At 31.3% G+C, this 15248-nt stretch overlaps 1 protein-coding gene across 1 annotated transcript; it reads left to right on the top strand.

Moving 5' to 3' along the window:
* The first annotated feature begins 6470 nt into the window (after window positions 1–6470).
* On the top strand, window positions 6471–8202 carry LOC112708435 (probable 2' cyclic ADP-D-ribose synthase BdTIR). Its single transcript, XM_025760588.3, has 3 exons — window positions 6471–6914; window positions 7511–7712; window positions 8006–8202. Exons 1-3 carry the CDS (start codon window positions 6590–6592, stop codon window positions 8127–8129), a joined length of 651 nt encoding a protein of 216 aa, XP_025616373.1. The 5' UTR covers window positions 6471–6589; the 3' UTR covers window positions 8130–8202.
* Window positions 8203–15248: the final 7046 nt, after the last annotated feature.

Below are 15248 nucleotides of genomic sequence, written 5' to 3'. Positions count from 1 at the left end.
GCTACAAATTTATTGACAATTGACATAATTATACTTCGATAAAAAATAGTTGGATTGAATTATAATGAATAAGTTAAAAATAGAGAATATTGTCTTAATGTAGGTGAATCAAAAAGTAAAACAAAAAATGATAGTGTTGCACAATAAACACATAATAGAGCCTAAACAAAAATACAACAGAACTTGAAACAAAAAGAATCCAACACGGAAGAAGGGCAGCGAGTCGACAGAGATTGAGAATAGGGACAATGCAACCAAACAATGAACAAAATAATGAAAACAAAAAATTTTTTATGCAACAAAACAATCAAAACATGAATCATACAATCACTAATTGCAAATTTTTCTTCATAAGAACAGAATAATAAAAACATGAAGTATATAATAAATCAAAAAATCACCAATTGTAAATTTTTTAATAAGAACAAAAGTTAGAACGGTGAAATAAAAATGAAGAAAGATTAACAATTTTTAACTCAATTTTAAGTTTTTAACAAAGCTCATCAGAATGATTAACAACAAAAAAAAGCAACGAAGAAACAGTAAATAAGTAACATAGGCAGTACAAATTTAAAAAATTTTAATAAAATTTAACTACAGAAACAGACAGTAAAACAGTAATAGAGTTATCAATTTAAAATTTACCATCAAATATAATCATTGAGAAAAGCCAATCAAACAAGTACTGACTGGCCATTTAAAAAAAAAAAAGAAAGAATCAAAAGAACATTTAAATCACAACAACACCAATAGAAACATATAAAATCAAGCAACTAAAAAAATATCTAAAATTCACCATTGTTGAAAACAATAATTTATCTCAAAGAATTAAAATCTAAGCTTCCAGCAAAGTGAAGATAGAATACCCAAACCAAAGAACCTTCAATCACAGCTTAAACCAAAATTTACAATTTTCTCAAATGAAGCATCAAGCAACTTGAAAATTAAAGTACAAAAAAATAATTTCTAAGTAAAAGATTCAGATCACCAATCCTAACAAAAAATAAAATCAAATTCCAAGAACAAAGCAATCTAGAAGCCTAGAATAGAGCAGAGCAAATCCTGAGCAAGAGAGGAAACATCGCTGACCAGTGGAACAGAAATGGCGCCAGCAACGATGAAATAGAACTACGCGATGGAGGCAGGAGGCGAGCCCAGCGACGGTGCTTCCAAAGCTGAAATGGTAGCTGTATGATGGTGGAACAAAGCTACACGATGGCGACAGTGGTTTCGAAGCTCCAACTTGCGACAGCGAAAGGAGCAATCCGGCAGTTGGACAAGAGTGAGGGAATGAACTTGCTGGCGGTGAGAGAAAGGACGAGCTCGAGGGTGATGGAAGGGAGTATGTGCGATGCCGTTGTGTAGAGTTAGGGTTGCTGGGTTAGGCAATGGTTAGGAGCTTAGGGCATCAGCTAACAAAACGGTGGCGTTTTTTATAAAATTTAAAAAACTGGTCGAGTCCTGATTCGATTCAACTGATCGGTTTTTGACCAATTTAAAAGTCCAACGTTGATTTTTAAATTTTTTTATTTTGGCTTATGTCCAAACCGTTATTCTCATCCGTTCGTAGTTCAATCGGTCGATTTGAATTAGTTTTTAAGACCTTGAATATTATTGAAAAATAAAAATTTTAGAAGTGGTCACTTAGTAAAGAATTAATTTTTTAGTAAGTACTTTTTTTCCCTTACAAGTACCGTAAACACTAATTAATTAATGGGTTAAATATTATTTTAGTCTCTAAAATTTTTTCGTCTCCAATCTTTTTTTACTTACAAAATTTTAAGAACGATTTTATATATAAAAAAAAGTTGAAAATAAAAAAAATTTAACCATACCTTAAAAACTAAAATCATACATAACTCTTAATTAATTAACAAAACTTGTAATCAAATTCAAAGGAAAATAAAAGGTACCCAAAGTCTTAAACTACCGAGACACGAAAAGTATAGTGTTACGGTAAGTGACATTAATGCTAATATATATATGATGCATAATCTAACAAGTTTAACAAATCTCGTCTAATATCATAATTATGGAGAAAGACCCAAGTAGTAATTAATGCTTTAATTGTTTATTAATAGTCTATTCACAGAGTCAAAGTATATTTCAAAGGAATCATACTAATAGTACAGTATCCAAGTAAAAAGATGCTCCGTGTGACATGCATTATTAACCCACATATAAAGTTGAAATACCTTTATAAAAGAAATCACATGCTTAAATATTGGTTTGTCTCATACATAGAATATTTTGATGTAGAATACTAGAATTATTCTTCAATCAATTAAATTGAAGGGAAAATTGTGGATTTATGACTTGAAAACTTTTCTATTATTCAAACAGTCAAACGGAAGAAGCCATGGAGCGAGTAATTTGCCAAAATCTGTGTGTGGAAGCAAACCCATTAACAAATATTTAAGGTTGATCTTGAATCTTGATGAGTTAATTGTTCATTAATCAACTTTTTATGATACCTCGCCCATTCTTATAACAACAATGTTATTTATAGACCAAAACCATTAGTGTCTATATATTTATATCTAATTTATACATTAATTTTATAACAGTAATTAAATTAAAATTTTAAACTTTACTCATTTTTTTCATTAAATTTGAAAGATGTTTAAATGGGCAGCTAGGAACTTCGGAATACAAAAAAAAATACTTTATTTTGTCATAAATTAATTTTATTACCATAAAGAAATACTGAAAAATGTTTATATGTTCGAGAAAGAGTGTATATTTTAGAGAAGTTAGAAATTAAATGTGATGTTCAAAAAATACCGATGATAGAACAAATAGCTTATTCTATCCTGCCAAATAAAATAGATTTAAAATGCTAATTCGTTTTATTTTATAACGGATTGACGAATCTATAAGTTAGTCAATTTTTTTAATTAATAAAGTTAATTAAAATTAATCTAAAAATTTGATATTTAAAAATTAAATATAAATAAAAAAATAGTTAAACTATAACATAATTTTTCCCATTTTTTTTAGATTTTCAACTTCAATAGAATAATTCACAACAATATTCAATGATATCTGTTAATAGAATCATTTTTATTTTAAGAAATAAGTCACATAATTTGAGCACATATACAAAAGGGTAAAACAAAAAAACTCAAGTTAATAACAAAAATAAAAATAAAAAAGTGAAAGAAGTGTGTTTGAAAATTATATAATTATCAATTTTTGTATATATTTTTGTTACAATTACTCTTTTATATAAAAAAGAAGAAAATATATTTTAGCCTGGCAGACTAGTCTGTCTTGTTTTGTCAAAATCTGTGAATTTGATGATACCGATTTGATGACCTTTTTTTTAATTGGCGAGTTTCAAATTTTAGTCTGACTCACCTTTTTTGACTGATAGACACAGAAAATTCGATCTATTTTGTCACTCCTAACAAAAAAACTCACCCTCTTATTTGTGTTTATTAATTTTTTATTTTTAAAATAAAAAATCTCACCTTTTCATTTGTGATTATTAATTTTTTTATTTTTTTAAAATAAGAAATTTTACCTTTTGATTTAAGTTTTTATTTTTTATTTTTATTCTTCTTGTTTAGATTAAGAATTTTGCTAGCTAAGAGCATGCCAATTTGATTTTATGAGGGTTTAACTTAGAGGAGAGGTAAACTAAAAGACATAGGATTTGACTTTGTTTATGAATTTTGTTACTATTTGAAAAATGAATAATTTTGGACGATACTAAAGATAAATATTATTATATTTCGAAAAAAAATGTATATTAACACAAAAAATATAAACCTTCTTTATTTAGTATGGAATATTTAAGAATGAGATGAATTCTTGGTTATATTGCTCATGCGAGAATTTTGCTTAAGTAAAAAAAATTTCGTTTAAGTGAGTTGTCACATAGTTTCTATTCTAAATTGCTTTTTGAATTCATTTATTTACTATATTCTTTTCGATTTTTTGAAGCTCTTGATACACCTACACTTAAAAAATTTATCACGGCTAAATGACATAAAAAGATATTAAAAAATTAATAATTAGAAATACAAAAAATATGTTTTCACATGCAACTTTATCAGAAGTAAACAGAGTCGATAAACTCAATTAATTAAACAAAATGATATAAATTAGTGAATAAATTTTATATTTTTAACACAATTTAAAATAATAAAATGGAGTTTATCCATTGAAACTCTTAAATTTTTTCTCTTTACTTTCCCTTTATTTAAGAAGCAAACCCATAACATTGACTTTAATATCGTGAGTTGTATTGAGTGCTTATCATTAGATTAAAAATTATCGATATAAATTAATTAAGTGGAATGAAACCCTTTATTTAAACTTAATTACTTGATTGTTACCAAGCAACGTAGTTTAATTTAACTCGAATGGCATCCGAAATTGCCAATACAAAATAGTGATTCATGTAAATTCTAATTCAACACATCATAAAGCATATTCCGATCATAATTGGGCATAGATTGTTCTTCTCAATTTTAACAAAAAAAAAAAAAAAGCAGTAGTAGCTTGTTGGCGCAGACAAAACGAAATTGCTTTGAAGATGAGAAGAAAAAGAAGGGGACATAGCACAGTAGATGGTGTCTCTTTGTCTCAAATTGTTAGAATATAATAATATAATATTAATGGAAGTCCAACCCATAATACGGACAAGGTACCTTTTTCTATGTTGTTCAAAAATCAAAGCAATCAACTTCGTGCTTCATATTTCATAAAAGCATTTGAAAACTTTTAATTGTGTATTCTTACTTTTTTTTTTACTTTTTATAAAGGGAGAAATGATTATTATTTACAAAATAAGACTTTGATTTTGTAAAGGATTTAATTTTTATATATTTTACTAAGTCGAGTCCCGTTAAATCAAACTTAATTTTAGTTCACAACTTAACTCAAAACAATTTAATTAAGTTCAATTCACCTAAATTCATGAACTTACATAAATAGTAGATACATTATTTATATAAATGATCACTTTTATATAATAAACAACATTATCAATCATATATATATATATATATATAAGACAATTATATATATATATATATATATATATATATATATATATATATATATATATATATATATATATATATGAAAAGATAAATACAAGTATGTTACATTCTTCTACCATAAACAATCAAATTAGACTTATATTATATATATATATATATATATATATATATAATTTAATTTATTTTTAATATATATTTATATTCTAATATATATTTTATATTAGTAACTGATTTTAGTGTACATGTAGCATAGTCTATATATAGTAATACGTATATATATGTATTCTCATTTATCAATCATTTAGACTACAATAAATAGATAAAAGCATTATGATTTAGATATGACATAAATAAAAGACATTTTATCTTTATATATTTAATAAACATGCATGTCATATAAATTAAAAGTATAAAATAAGTAAGTATTAATATTTAATAAATATATATAATTATAATTGAATCAGTCTCTATGTAAAACCAATAATTAACTCAATCAAATTTAACTTATGAAACTACTATTAATAATAAGTTGAGTTGATCTAATTCTCAAACAAGTTTGCCTCACTTCTAATCCTAGATGAAAAGAAGAAAGCTAAGGAAGTAAGATTAACCTTTTACCCTAGTGTTTTTGAATTGTTTCTATATTATGTGACCCTAACAATTCTAGATTGTTTCCATTTCATTCTCACATTTTTGTATATATATATAATTAAACATTAACTACTAATAAAAAAAGTTAACTATTAATAAAATTTGAATAAAAGAATAAAATTGAAATCAATAATACTAGGAATCAAGATGGTTCCACTAAAAAATCAGTCAAATATTTTTGGGGAATCCAAAATTTCTACGTAAATGGTGTTTATGTTAGGCATTAGGATGCTTCTTTTTTTTGTAAATTGGATGGTTCTGAATCTGTTTTCTGATTTATCGTATTTTAGGCATTTGGAGAGAGAAAGAGAGTGAAAAAACGGAAGCTAATTGAATCAATTTCTGTGATTCACGTTACAATGATACTGAACGTATCTTCTCCTAATTTGAATGTGGTGAAATATTTAATAACCAATATTTTAAATTATAAATAAATAAAATTAATTACTATATTTATAATTAATTAAGTTGTTCTATTCCTGACTGATTTGGAGACACATACAGAAAGAGAAGTCCACGACGTGTTTGAAGGGGTATACTCCTTAATTAGTATAGAGCCTAGAGTGAGTCAAAATTACTGATTAGCCCCACTTCCACAGTCTAACAAAAGATCCTTTACAAGTCTTTGAATTTCAATGCTTTATTTTCCATTTATACTCGCTTTCAAAATCAATCCAACATTGAACAACGCACCAAGCTAAGAGACAAGTTTAAATAAATAAATAAATAAAGAAAACACACAACAAATTCATCTACCGCAACTATAAAAAGGCATCAAAACCATTGTTACAACTCCATTTCACAATCATCACATTCATAGCATATATAGAAAAATTTCAAAAAAAAAAAACCTAGCTATCTTCCATTTATTATTTTCTTTCTTCTTTAATTATCAAGAAATTAGTTAAGCATTATTATTAAGCAGCATGCAACGTGTTATGGCAGCGAACTTGTTGCAACGCAGATTCTTTACCCAACAAAGGCAAATATATGAAATGACAAAGATTGAGGCAGCAACAATAACAACAACAAGAAGGCGAGTAACGGAGCCATGTGACGTGTTCCTGAACCATAGGTGCAGGGACACCAAGAAAACAGTGGCTTCGTTACTCTACGATCACCTAAGGAGGAACGGCTTCAACCCTTTCTTGGACAACAAAAACATGAAGCCAGGGGACAAACTCTTTGATAAGATAAATAGAGGAGTTCTCGAATGCAAGATCGGTGTTGCCGTCTTCTCTCCTCGTTATTGTGAGTCCTTATTTATTTTCATATGAAAACTCAGATGCTTCGACTTCGCCTCAAGTTAATCATTGAAAGCGATTAGATGATTTGACTTATTTGACTAAATTTTTATTTAACAATTGTCAATTGTCAACTTGACATGAAATCAATTACACCTAAATTTTCATCTTATTTTCATATAACTCGTCTAAAATATTCAATACAAAATTAATTAAATATTTCAAATATATATTCAAATTAATTTTTAAAAAAGTATAAATCAGACATCTTGCTCCTTAACAATTTTTTTTCTAAAAGTCTTTCAAAATTATTTTCGTCAAATAAATTAACTTCTGCATTATTTTTAAGGGAGCTAATTTATTTTAGAGTGTATTTTTTTAACATTTGATTATCTTATAATAAAATTTATTAGAAATTCATATATATAACACATATTAATTTGATTGAAAAAGAACGAAAGAACCAATCTATACAAGGAGAATAATTCTCAAAGACTTTTAAAAATATATAAATTTATTAATGACTAAAATATTGGATATAAAATTGTTTGAAAAATAATTTGAGCAAATTATTTGACTGGAATTGGTGTTTGTGCAACATAGGTGAATCATACTTTTGCCTACACGAGCTAGCGCTTCTAATGGGGTGTAGGAAGAAGGTGATACCCATCTTCTGCGATGTGAAACCTTCTCAGCTTCGTGTTCTTAACAATGGCAAATGGTCCCATGAAGATTTTCGCAGGTTTCGTTGGGCTCTTGACGAGGCCAAACATATTGTTGGACTCACCTACAATTCCTCAAAAGGGTATCGTTATTTTAATATTAATATTCTTAATAAAAATGTATATGTGTTTTTTTCTTAATTAAAAAATATATAATTATTTAATTAATGATAATTTTATAACTGTATTTTTATACACATCTCAAGATTCGAGTGTTTGGTGTACGAAATATTAATTAAAAAAAGAAATATATGGTCAAGATTAATCATCAATACAACATTATATTGTGCTATGTGTTTCAGCAGTTAATAATATTATATTATTATTTTCTTAAATTAATTAATTGAAACAAGTTTTGTCCTTGTGGAAAATGCAGGAACTTATCAGAAATCGTGAATAGTGCGACTGAAATCATTATTGGAAGCATGATAGAGCTTGAAAATGAAGAGCATGTATGTGCAGATGCACATCATCAGAACATGCCCATTATTGCTCTTTAGGGTCATAATATAATTACCCAATAATAATTTAATGTCATTTGTTTATAGCTTCATTTAATTAATTTGATTCTTGTTATTTTCAATAAAGTCTCTAAAGACTGTATAAATTAAATAACATTAATTAGATTATTTTATTTATACAGTGCAAGATATATATAACAAACTTTAGTGGCACATATTCATCAGAATTTCAGGTGCTTTTATTTATTTTTCTGTAAATTGTTGCCATTATATGTTGCTACTAATGTGTCTACTGTTGTACTTATATGTTGATGTACTCCTATCAATTAGTTGAATGTAAATAAAAGGGCCTATCTTCTAATAGTCCTTCTCATTATTAGTTCCTTCATTAATATATTTTTTCTGTTTTTTTGGAAGAATATTTTGTTGCTGTTGTTGTTTTCAATTTAGGAATTAAATTTAGAAATGAGGTTTATTTGCATAATATTTTTTTCAATTTCAATTTTAAAATAATTTTTCCACAATTAAACAGTTTATATAAACTATAAAAAATAATATATATAAAAATTTATTTCTCAGTATTATGATTTTATTATAATAAAATTTAATTAAAGATTTATAGTGTTAATTCTTTAATTGAATAATACATATAATAATTGTGAGGGATAAAATATAAAAGCTACGAAGCATGGACACTTTGTTGAGTTTTGTGTCCGCGTGTCGAACACATTTTGGATAGGACACTCACTATATTCGTCCGACACGCGTGTCACCGTATTTTAATAAAAAATAAAAAATTCTTTTCGAGACACGCTTGGACACACCTAAATACCATCACGTATCGGTGTGTCCAATCTTATTCTTAATATATATTTTTAAAATAAATTTAGGTATAGTATATATTATTATTTATTAAAATAAAAAATATTTTTAATACTTGATATAATTAAAATAAAATGTTAAAAATAGTTAAAAAATTAATTTATATTATAATATCAATAAAATATCAAAATATCTTTACGATTTATCTAAAAATATTTTATATTTTACATGTCTCGTGTCTTATAACCTTTTAAAATTTGCACGTCGGCATGTCTTGTGTGTATCTGTGTCTGTGTCAGTGTCTATGCATCATAGCATAAAAGTGTGATTAAAGAAAAGGTTTGTTATAGTTAGTTAGTTATAAGGAAGTTAGATCAGTTATAGATATTTTCTATAATTAGCATAGCAGCTCGCTACTTGCAGTATATATATATAGTATGCTTTGTAAGCTGGCTATTCATTACACACTTAATTTGCTTCATTCTCATTATTGTTAATAAGATTCATCAATCCTTCTTCGCTTCTCTGTTCGTACGACTTTTCATCATCAACTTAATCATTTCTTGCTTGACAAGCTTGGTTAAAGAACCTCTTAAAAAATAACTAGCAAATTATTTGCCACGTAATAAAGTATTTTCAACATCAATTTTATCAGAATTAATTTTTATAGTAAGTCGCATAATATTACCATTTTTCTATTAGTCGCATTCTTATCAATATATATCCTCACATTTTAGTTCAATCCATTTTACCACGTGTGTCCAACTAGGAAACTAACCTTTTTGATCAACCAATAAAAATTTTCAAAGACAATTTCCTTTAAGCCAACAGTTAAGAGATGAGAAAGAGAGAGGAAAATAGAAAGTTCAAAGTTGGTTAAGAAAAAGTTGTTTTTCAAATATTTTACTTCTTCGAATTTTTATTGGATGTGAAAATATTTTGGGGAAAAAGCATAAGCATAAAATTACAAGAAATGTGAGAGAATTTCTTCTAAATTTAAAAACTACGCATATAGATTAGGTTTTCAATTACTTAAGTTTTAGTTTAATTTATACTTGTGAACAGAGTTAGGATATAGACTGAAAAAGGAAGGATTGAACTTATTATTAGCTTGATTTTCCGTTAACATCATGTAACCCATTAGACTTGATCTAGTTCGTTAATAGTGAGAAGTAGGAGTAGTGTTAAAAATATATATATAACCAAACTGAACTTAACCAAATCATTTTAAATAAACAAGCTTATGTGATTTGGCTTGGTTTAAATCTAAATAAAACTGATTTTATTAAAAAAAAACTTTTTTTTCTGAAATTATTCTAGAATGATTTTAGAAAAAAAATTTATTTTTTTTGCAAGAAGCTCATGCAGCTGTGGCAAGAAGTTTGTGTAACTATAACAAATTCGAACTATGGATAGAGCATATTTGGCTGAAGAGAGGAAGCAGGAGAGCACCACTTTGGGATCAGGGCCAGCAAAAACAGCGCCAATCGAAGCTTATGGAGTAAAGGTTAGGGTTAACAAGATTTGGGGGGCTCATAGAGCACCTTTATGCTTGTAATCTTGAAAATTCTCTTTTTAATGAACAATTCTAAAATCCAATCAAGAAAATAAAAAAGAAAATAGAACAAAATTGAAAGACGAATTTTTTGGATACCAATAATCTGAACCAAGAAGCTGAGTAGACCTAAGGACGAGGCCAAAAGAAGCAGGGAGCAGATTGGCGATGGACCCATCAGCAAGGAGAAGCGTGATGCAACTGGTATTGACGAGCGGAGGTACACGGTGGCAAGGATTCGTGCGCGGAGGTGTGTTTCATGCCGCTGCTCCCGTTTGTATTTGCCAGAGGAACCAAAGAAGGAAATCTGCTAATTCTTCACTATATATACCCAAAACAATTGAATTGCAGCGATTTTTACTGAACAATTGCTATCCAACACAGTACTGCAACTAAAGCCAAACTACAGCTCAAAACCGACGCGACTCTACCAATTTGCGACGACTTCAAATACGGACGCTAATTTCTGGCCGCTATCCTCCACTTCTCTTATAGTGTCTTGCCGGTAGTCTTTGTTGGCCGCCTAGCTGACCTCGCCAGCCGCCCTTGCCAGGATGAATGGTTGCGCCACCCTCCCATGAAGAAGTTGTCAGAGACTAGAGATTAAAGTTGTTAAGTGAATCAATCAGTTAGAACTTGTGTGATGATGCCATATTTGATTTATTGGGATTTGAATTTAATCATATTCCTTTATCTATAAATTTATTCCTTTAAAGTTATGATGACTAAAACATCTTATTCGATGAACTCAATATAAATATTGAGGTTGCAAAATATATAAATCCTATGCAAATCTCTGAGTATTGTAGAAATAAAATTTTCACAATCCTGACCTTCATAGTTAGCATAGTTTAAAGAGGATACTTTCTCAAATAATATATGAATGGAATTTGTGAATATGTTGGCAAAGGATTTAGAATGAGAGTAAGTGAAGAAAGATAAGAGTTTTTTTGTAATAAAGTGGAGAAAGTATATGAATGACAATATGTAGAGATAATAGAAGATAGAAAAAAAAGTCATCTAGCAAAAAAGAGAAATAGAATGAGAAAGGAAGGACTCAAATGGCTCTTAGCCATGTGTAGATTGTGTTAGAAAAATCTAACTCGTGTTTAGATGAAATCTTCAATATGAATTGTCACTTTGCAATTCCTATAATATTTTTTACGTTTGAAATTCAAAAATAGCTATTATAGACAAATTTATAGAGAATTGAGTTATCTTTCAAACTATCTTTAAGTAAAGTCAATTAAATATCTGTAACTTGAGATATTTAGAAAATACTGTTGGTATATCAGACTGATTGTAGAGCTGGAAATGAGTCAAGTCAGTTCATGAGCTAGCTCGAGCTCGACTTGTTAATAATTCAATAAGCTAAATTCGTGAACCGGTGATGAGTCGAGCTTGAGTTTAGAATTGAGCACATAAATTAAATGAGACGAGCTTCAACTTAGATAAGCTCAACTCCTAAGTTGGCTCGATTATATATATATATATATATATAAAATCTTAATTATTTAAAATTTTATATTTATTTTTATATATAATTTTGATATAAGACATAAATAAAAAATTTATAATTTATTGATAAATAGACAATAAATAAAATTGATCTTTTTAAATATTTTTAAAATATATAGATTATAATTTATTGATATAGAATTATAGATTATGTTCCTATTATTTGAGCCAGCTCCTGAGCTCGGCCAACTCATGAGCTTTTGGTGAGTCGAGATTGAACTTAAGAAATAGGCTTGATTGTTAATGAGTCAAGTTGTGAGCTGTCAAACTCAATTTTCGTAGGCCGAACTTGAGTTTGGTCTAATTCGACTCAACTCGACTCACTTCCAGCCCTAACTAGTTGGTTACATTACGATTTTCTACTATAAACTTATAAAAAATTGATCTACCTAATTGAATTTGAATTTAATTTTATACTGAATTCAAAGAAGAAAGATAATTTTCTTATCGTTTCATGTAGTCAAAGAGTATTCAAATTCAATAAGTATAAGATGAATATATCTTTAAAAATTTATTTATTGTCGATTAAGAATTCACTATCATTAGTATTTTCATATTTTTAAATTTTAAATTAGATAATAGATATATATGTTAGTTTTTTAAGTGTATTATCTTTTAATTTTTTTATAAAGGTAAAATTAATTAATTAATTAATTATTAAATAATAAACATGATTAAGAAAATTGAGATATTACAAATGACTTGGTCATCATGTGAAATGATCTTATCAAATCATGGTGATGAGTTGTGTACTGGAAGTCTCCGGTACGGGTTGAGAGATGGATCGGGAACTTGCGAGTCGAGGCGAATGCCGGGTCACTTGACTGGAGCAATGGGGGGAGGTACCTGCAAAGACTCTCCGACGCTCAAGTCAGAACGGATCTGAGAGGTATAAGGTGTGAGGAATGAATGAGTACCTGAAGGGACTTGGGTCCTCAATTTATAGGTGTCGGTGAGTATCTTATCTTATCTTTATTTGGCTAAGATAAGGGAAATGTTTGAATTCGAAAGTCGGTTAGGAGTTCTAGAAGGCCGGTTTTTGGGCCTTCTAGGAGAGAGACGGGTTAGACCCGTGGTACCGGGTTTGGGCCTAACCTTGGATCTGGGATCCATGGGTCGGATCCGTAACAGTTGCCCCGCAGCGGGAGAGCGAGCGAGGTCGGTCTTTCGCTGGGAGGTGTGGCGTTGATCGTGGGCCAGGTCTTTAGTTTTTCTCGGGCGTTCGTTTGGTTCTTTGGAGGGAGTTCGGTGTCTCAGCCTCGGCTTTGCTTGAGGGCTCGTCTGACCATTTTGGTATGGCACGTCTTTTCCGAGTCCACTCCGTCCGTTGCGTTCTTCGAGGCGTGCATTATTAGCTTCTTTTTTCGAGGGGGGCATTTAATGTGAGGAGACGTTTTCCTCTTTTGCCCCTATTAGCCTAACCTTGCTTGGGGCCAATTGTGTCTTTTCGCCCTCTTCTTTTGTAACCGTTTTGGCTTTTACTTGAGTTCCCTCGCTTATTTTTCTTTTTTCGTTTCTGAAAAAAAATCTCCTCTCCTCTCTGTGATACTGTTCTCTTGGTGTTTGCTTGCTGCTCCTGCTTCTCAAGCTTTTCCAGGGTCATCTTCTTCATTATCAGGTTGGCACGCGTTGCTTTTCTTATCTTTTTGTTTTGTGGTATTCCTGTCGTTCTTGTATTTGCTGTGTAGTGCTTTGTCATTTCCTTGCTGCATTGTGTTTTGGGCGGTGGTATTTGAGTTTTGAGGGGGCTGAGTATCGTTGTGTTTGGTTAGTAGTGGCGGTGCACCACCGTGTTGGACTTGGTAGTAGTGGTAGGTTTCTGTTCTTGCTTCTGCATAGGGTTAGTGGGCTGACGGTGGTGCTCCTCCCTGTTTTAAGTATGCATCGGCGGAGAAATGAGGGTGTTGGTGCTCCCACAGCTCCCTCCAGGGGCGTCCCCGCTCGCTACACTTGGGTGACTAGCGACGTGTGGGGCGTTCCGTCACGGATAACGGAGGCCGATCTTCAACGCCTCCGTGACCAGGGGGCGATTTGTAGTGGCGGCGATATGAAGCGGCAGTATGAGCTTGCCCTTCCGGATGCCGATGAGCGCGTTTGCTATTTGAACCTTGATTCGCCCACCGTTCTGGATTGGATGTGAATTTACGAATCAATGTTTACCCGGCTCAACGTGCGGTTTCCTTTTTCGCCGTTTGTGCAAGAGTTGTTGAGTCGATGTTCCCTGGCACCGTCTCAGCTTCACCCGAATAGTTGGGCTACCATGCGGTCTTTTGAATTGGTTTGCCAGTATCTCGGTCTTCCGACGTCTGTTCCTGTATTTCTCTTCCTTTACTTATGCACTCTTCTGACTAAGGAAGGGAAGCATAAGAAGGGGTATATGTCATTCCGTGCTCAGCCTCATCGCTGTATTTTTAGGTTGTTTGAGGATTCCTTTCACAGTTTTAAGAGGGAGTATTTTAAGGTGCGTCCTGCTCAAGGGCATCACCCGTTTTGGCTGACGCTGGAGGGTGAGCGCCGGTTTCCGACCTATTGGAATTTCGGCGCCGGGCCGTCGGTCTTGACCAAGTTTACTTATGATGGTTTATCTGTCGAAGATAAGGATATTGCTAGTGTCCTATGGCATTTGTTTGGTGAGCGTCCGTTAAATCCTCGGGACGTTATGGGGGATCCTGAGGCTTGTCGGACGTATATTGGTGTGTGTCTGTCCCTTTCTTGGCTTTTTAAATTTGTTTTCCCATTTTTGTAACTTGGGATTTTTTCTTCTTTTTTCAGTTGAGATGGCTGGTGGTTTGACTTCGTTGGCAAGGCTGAAGGCAGCGATGGGCCGGGAGGAGGGGTCGTCGTCTCCGGCTACTCCTGTCTCTAATCCCGCTGTGGATTCTCAGGCTGTTTCTCAGGAGGTGGTTTCTTCGGGTGTGCAGGCCGATGCCCAGGTTTTGCCGGGTCCTGCGAACTTGCCTGAGGTCGTTGTGGTCACGGCTGCTGAGGCTTCTCGGAAGAGGAAGAGGCCTGAGGAACCGAGCAGCGAGACTTTTGAGGAGGAGGGTGTTGTGCCTAGTGTGATGGACCGACGTTTCGATGCCTCGGGTTTCATTGATCAACACTTGATGCCTGGTACAGAGCCGTTTTTTGATGGCTGCGATGTTTCATTCCAGGCCAAGTTTGTGTATCGTGCCCTCCTTCGTTCCGCCGTTGTTGTTCGGAAGGCTGAGCCCGTGATGGCTCAGGTCGGTTTGTTGGATAAGAAACTTTGCCATTCCCAG

Source organism: Arachis hypogaea, chromosome 8 (genome assembly GCF_003086295.3).
Source record: "Arachis hypogaea cultivar Tifrunner chromosome 8, arahy.Tifrunner.gnm2.J5K5, whole genome shotgun sequence".
Taxonomy (NCBI): domain Eukaryota; kingdom Viridiplantae; phylum Streptophyta; class Magnoliopsida; order Fabales; family Fabaceae; genus Arachis; species Arachis hypogaea.
This window is presented reverse-complemented; position numbering and strand designations above follow the sequence as displayed.

Excerpts from the sequence above, each read along its gene's own strand:
- LOC112708435 (XM_025760588.3), top strand. The coding sequence starts at position 6,590 with ATGCAACGTGTTATGGCAGCGAACTTGTTGCAACGCAGATTCTTTACC. Across the intron at positions 6,915-7,510 it reads CGTCTTCTCTCCTCGTTATT|GTGAATCATACTTTTGCCTA; the intron begins GTGAGTCCTTAT and ends TGTGCAACATAG. Across the intron at positions 7,713-8,005 it reads ACCTACAATTCCTCAAAAGG|GAACTTATCAGAAATCGTGA; the intron begins GTATCGTTATTT and ends TGGAAAATGCAG.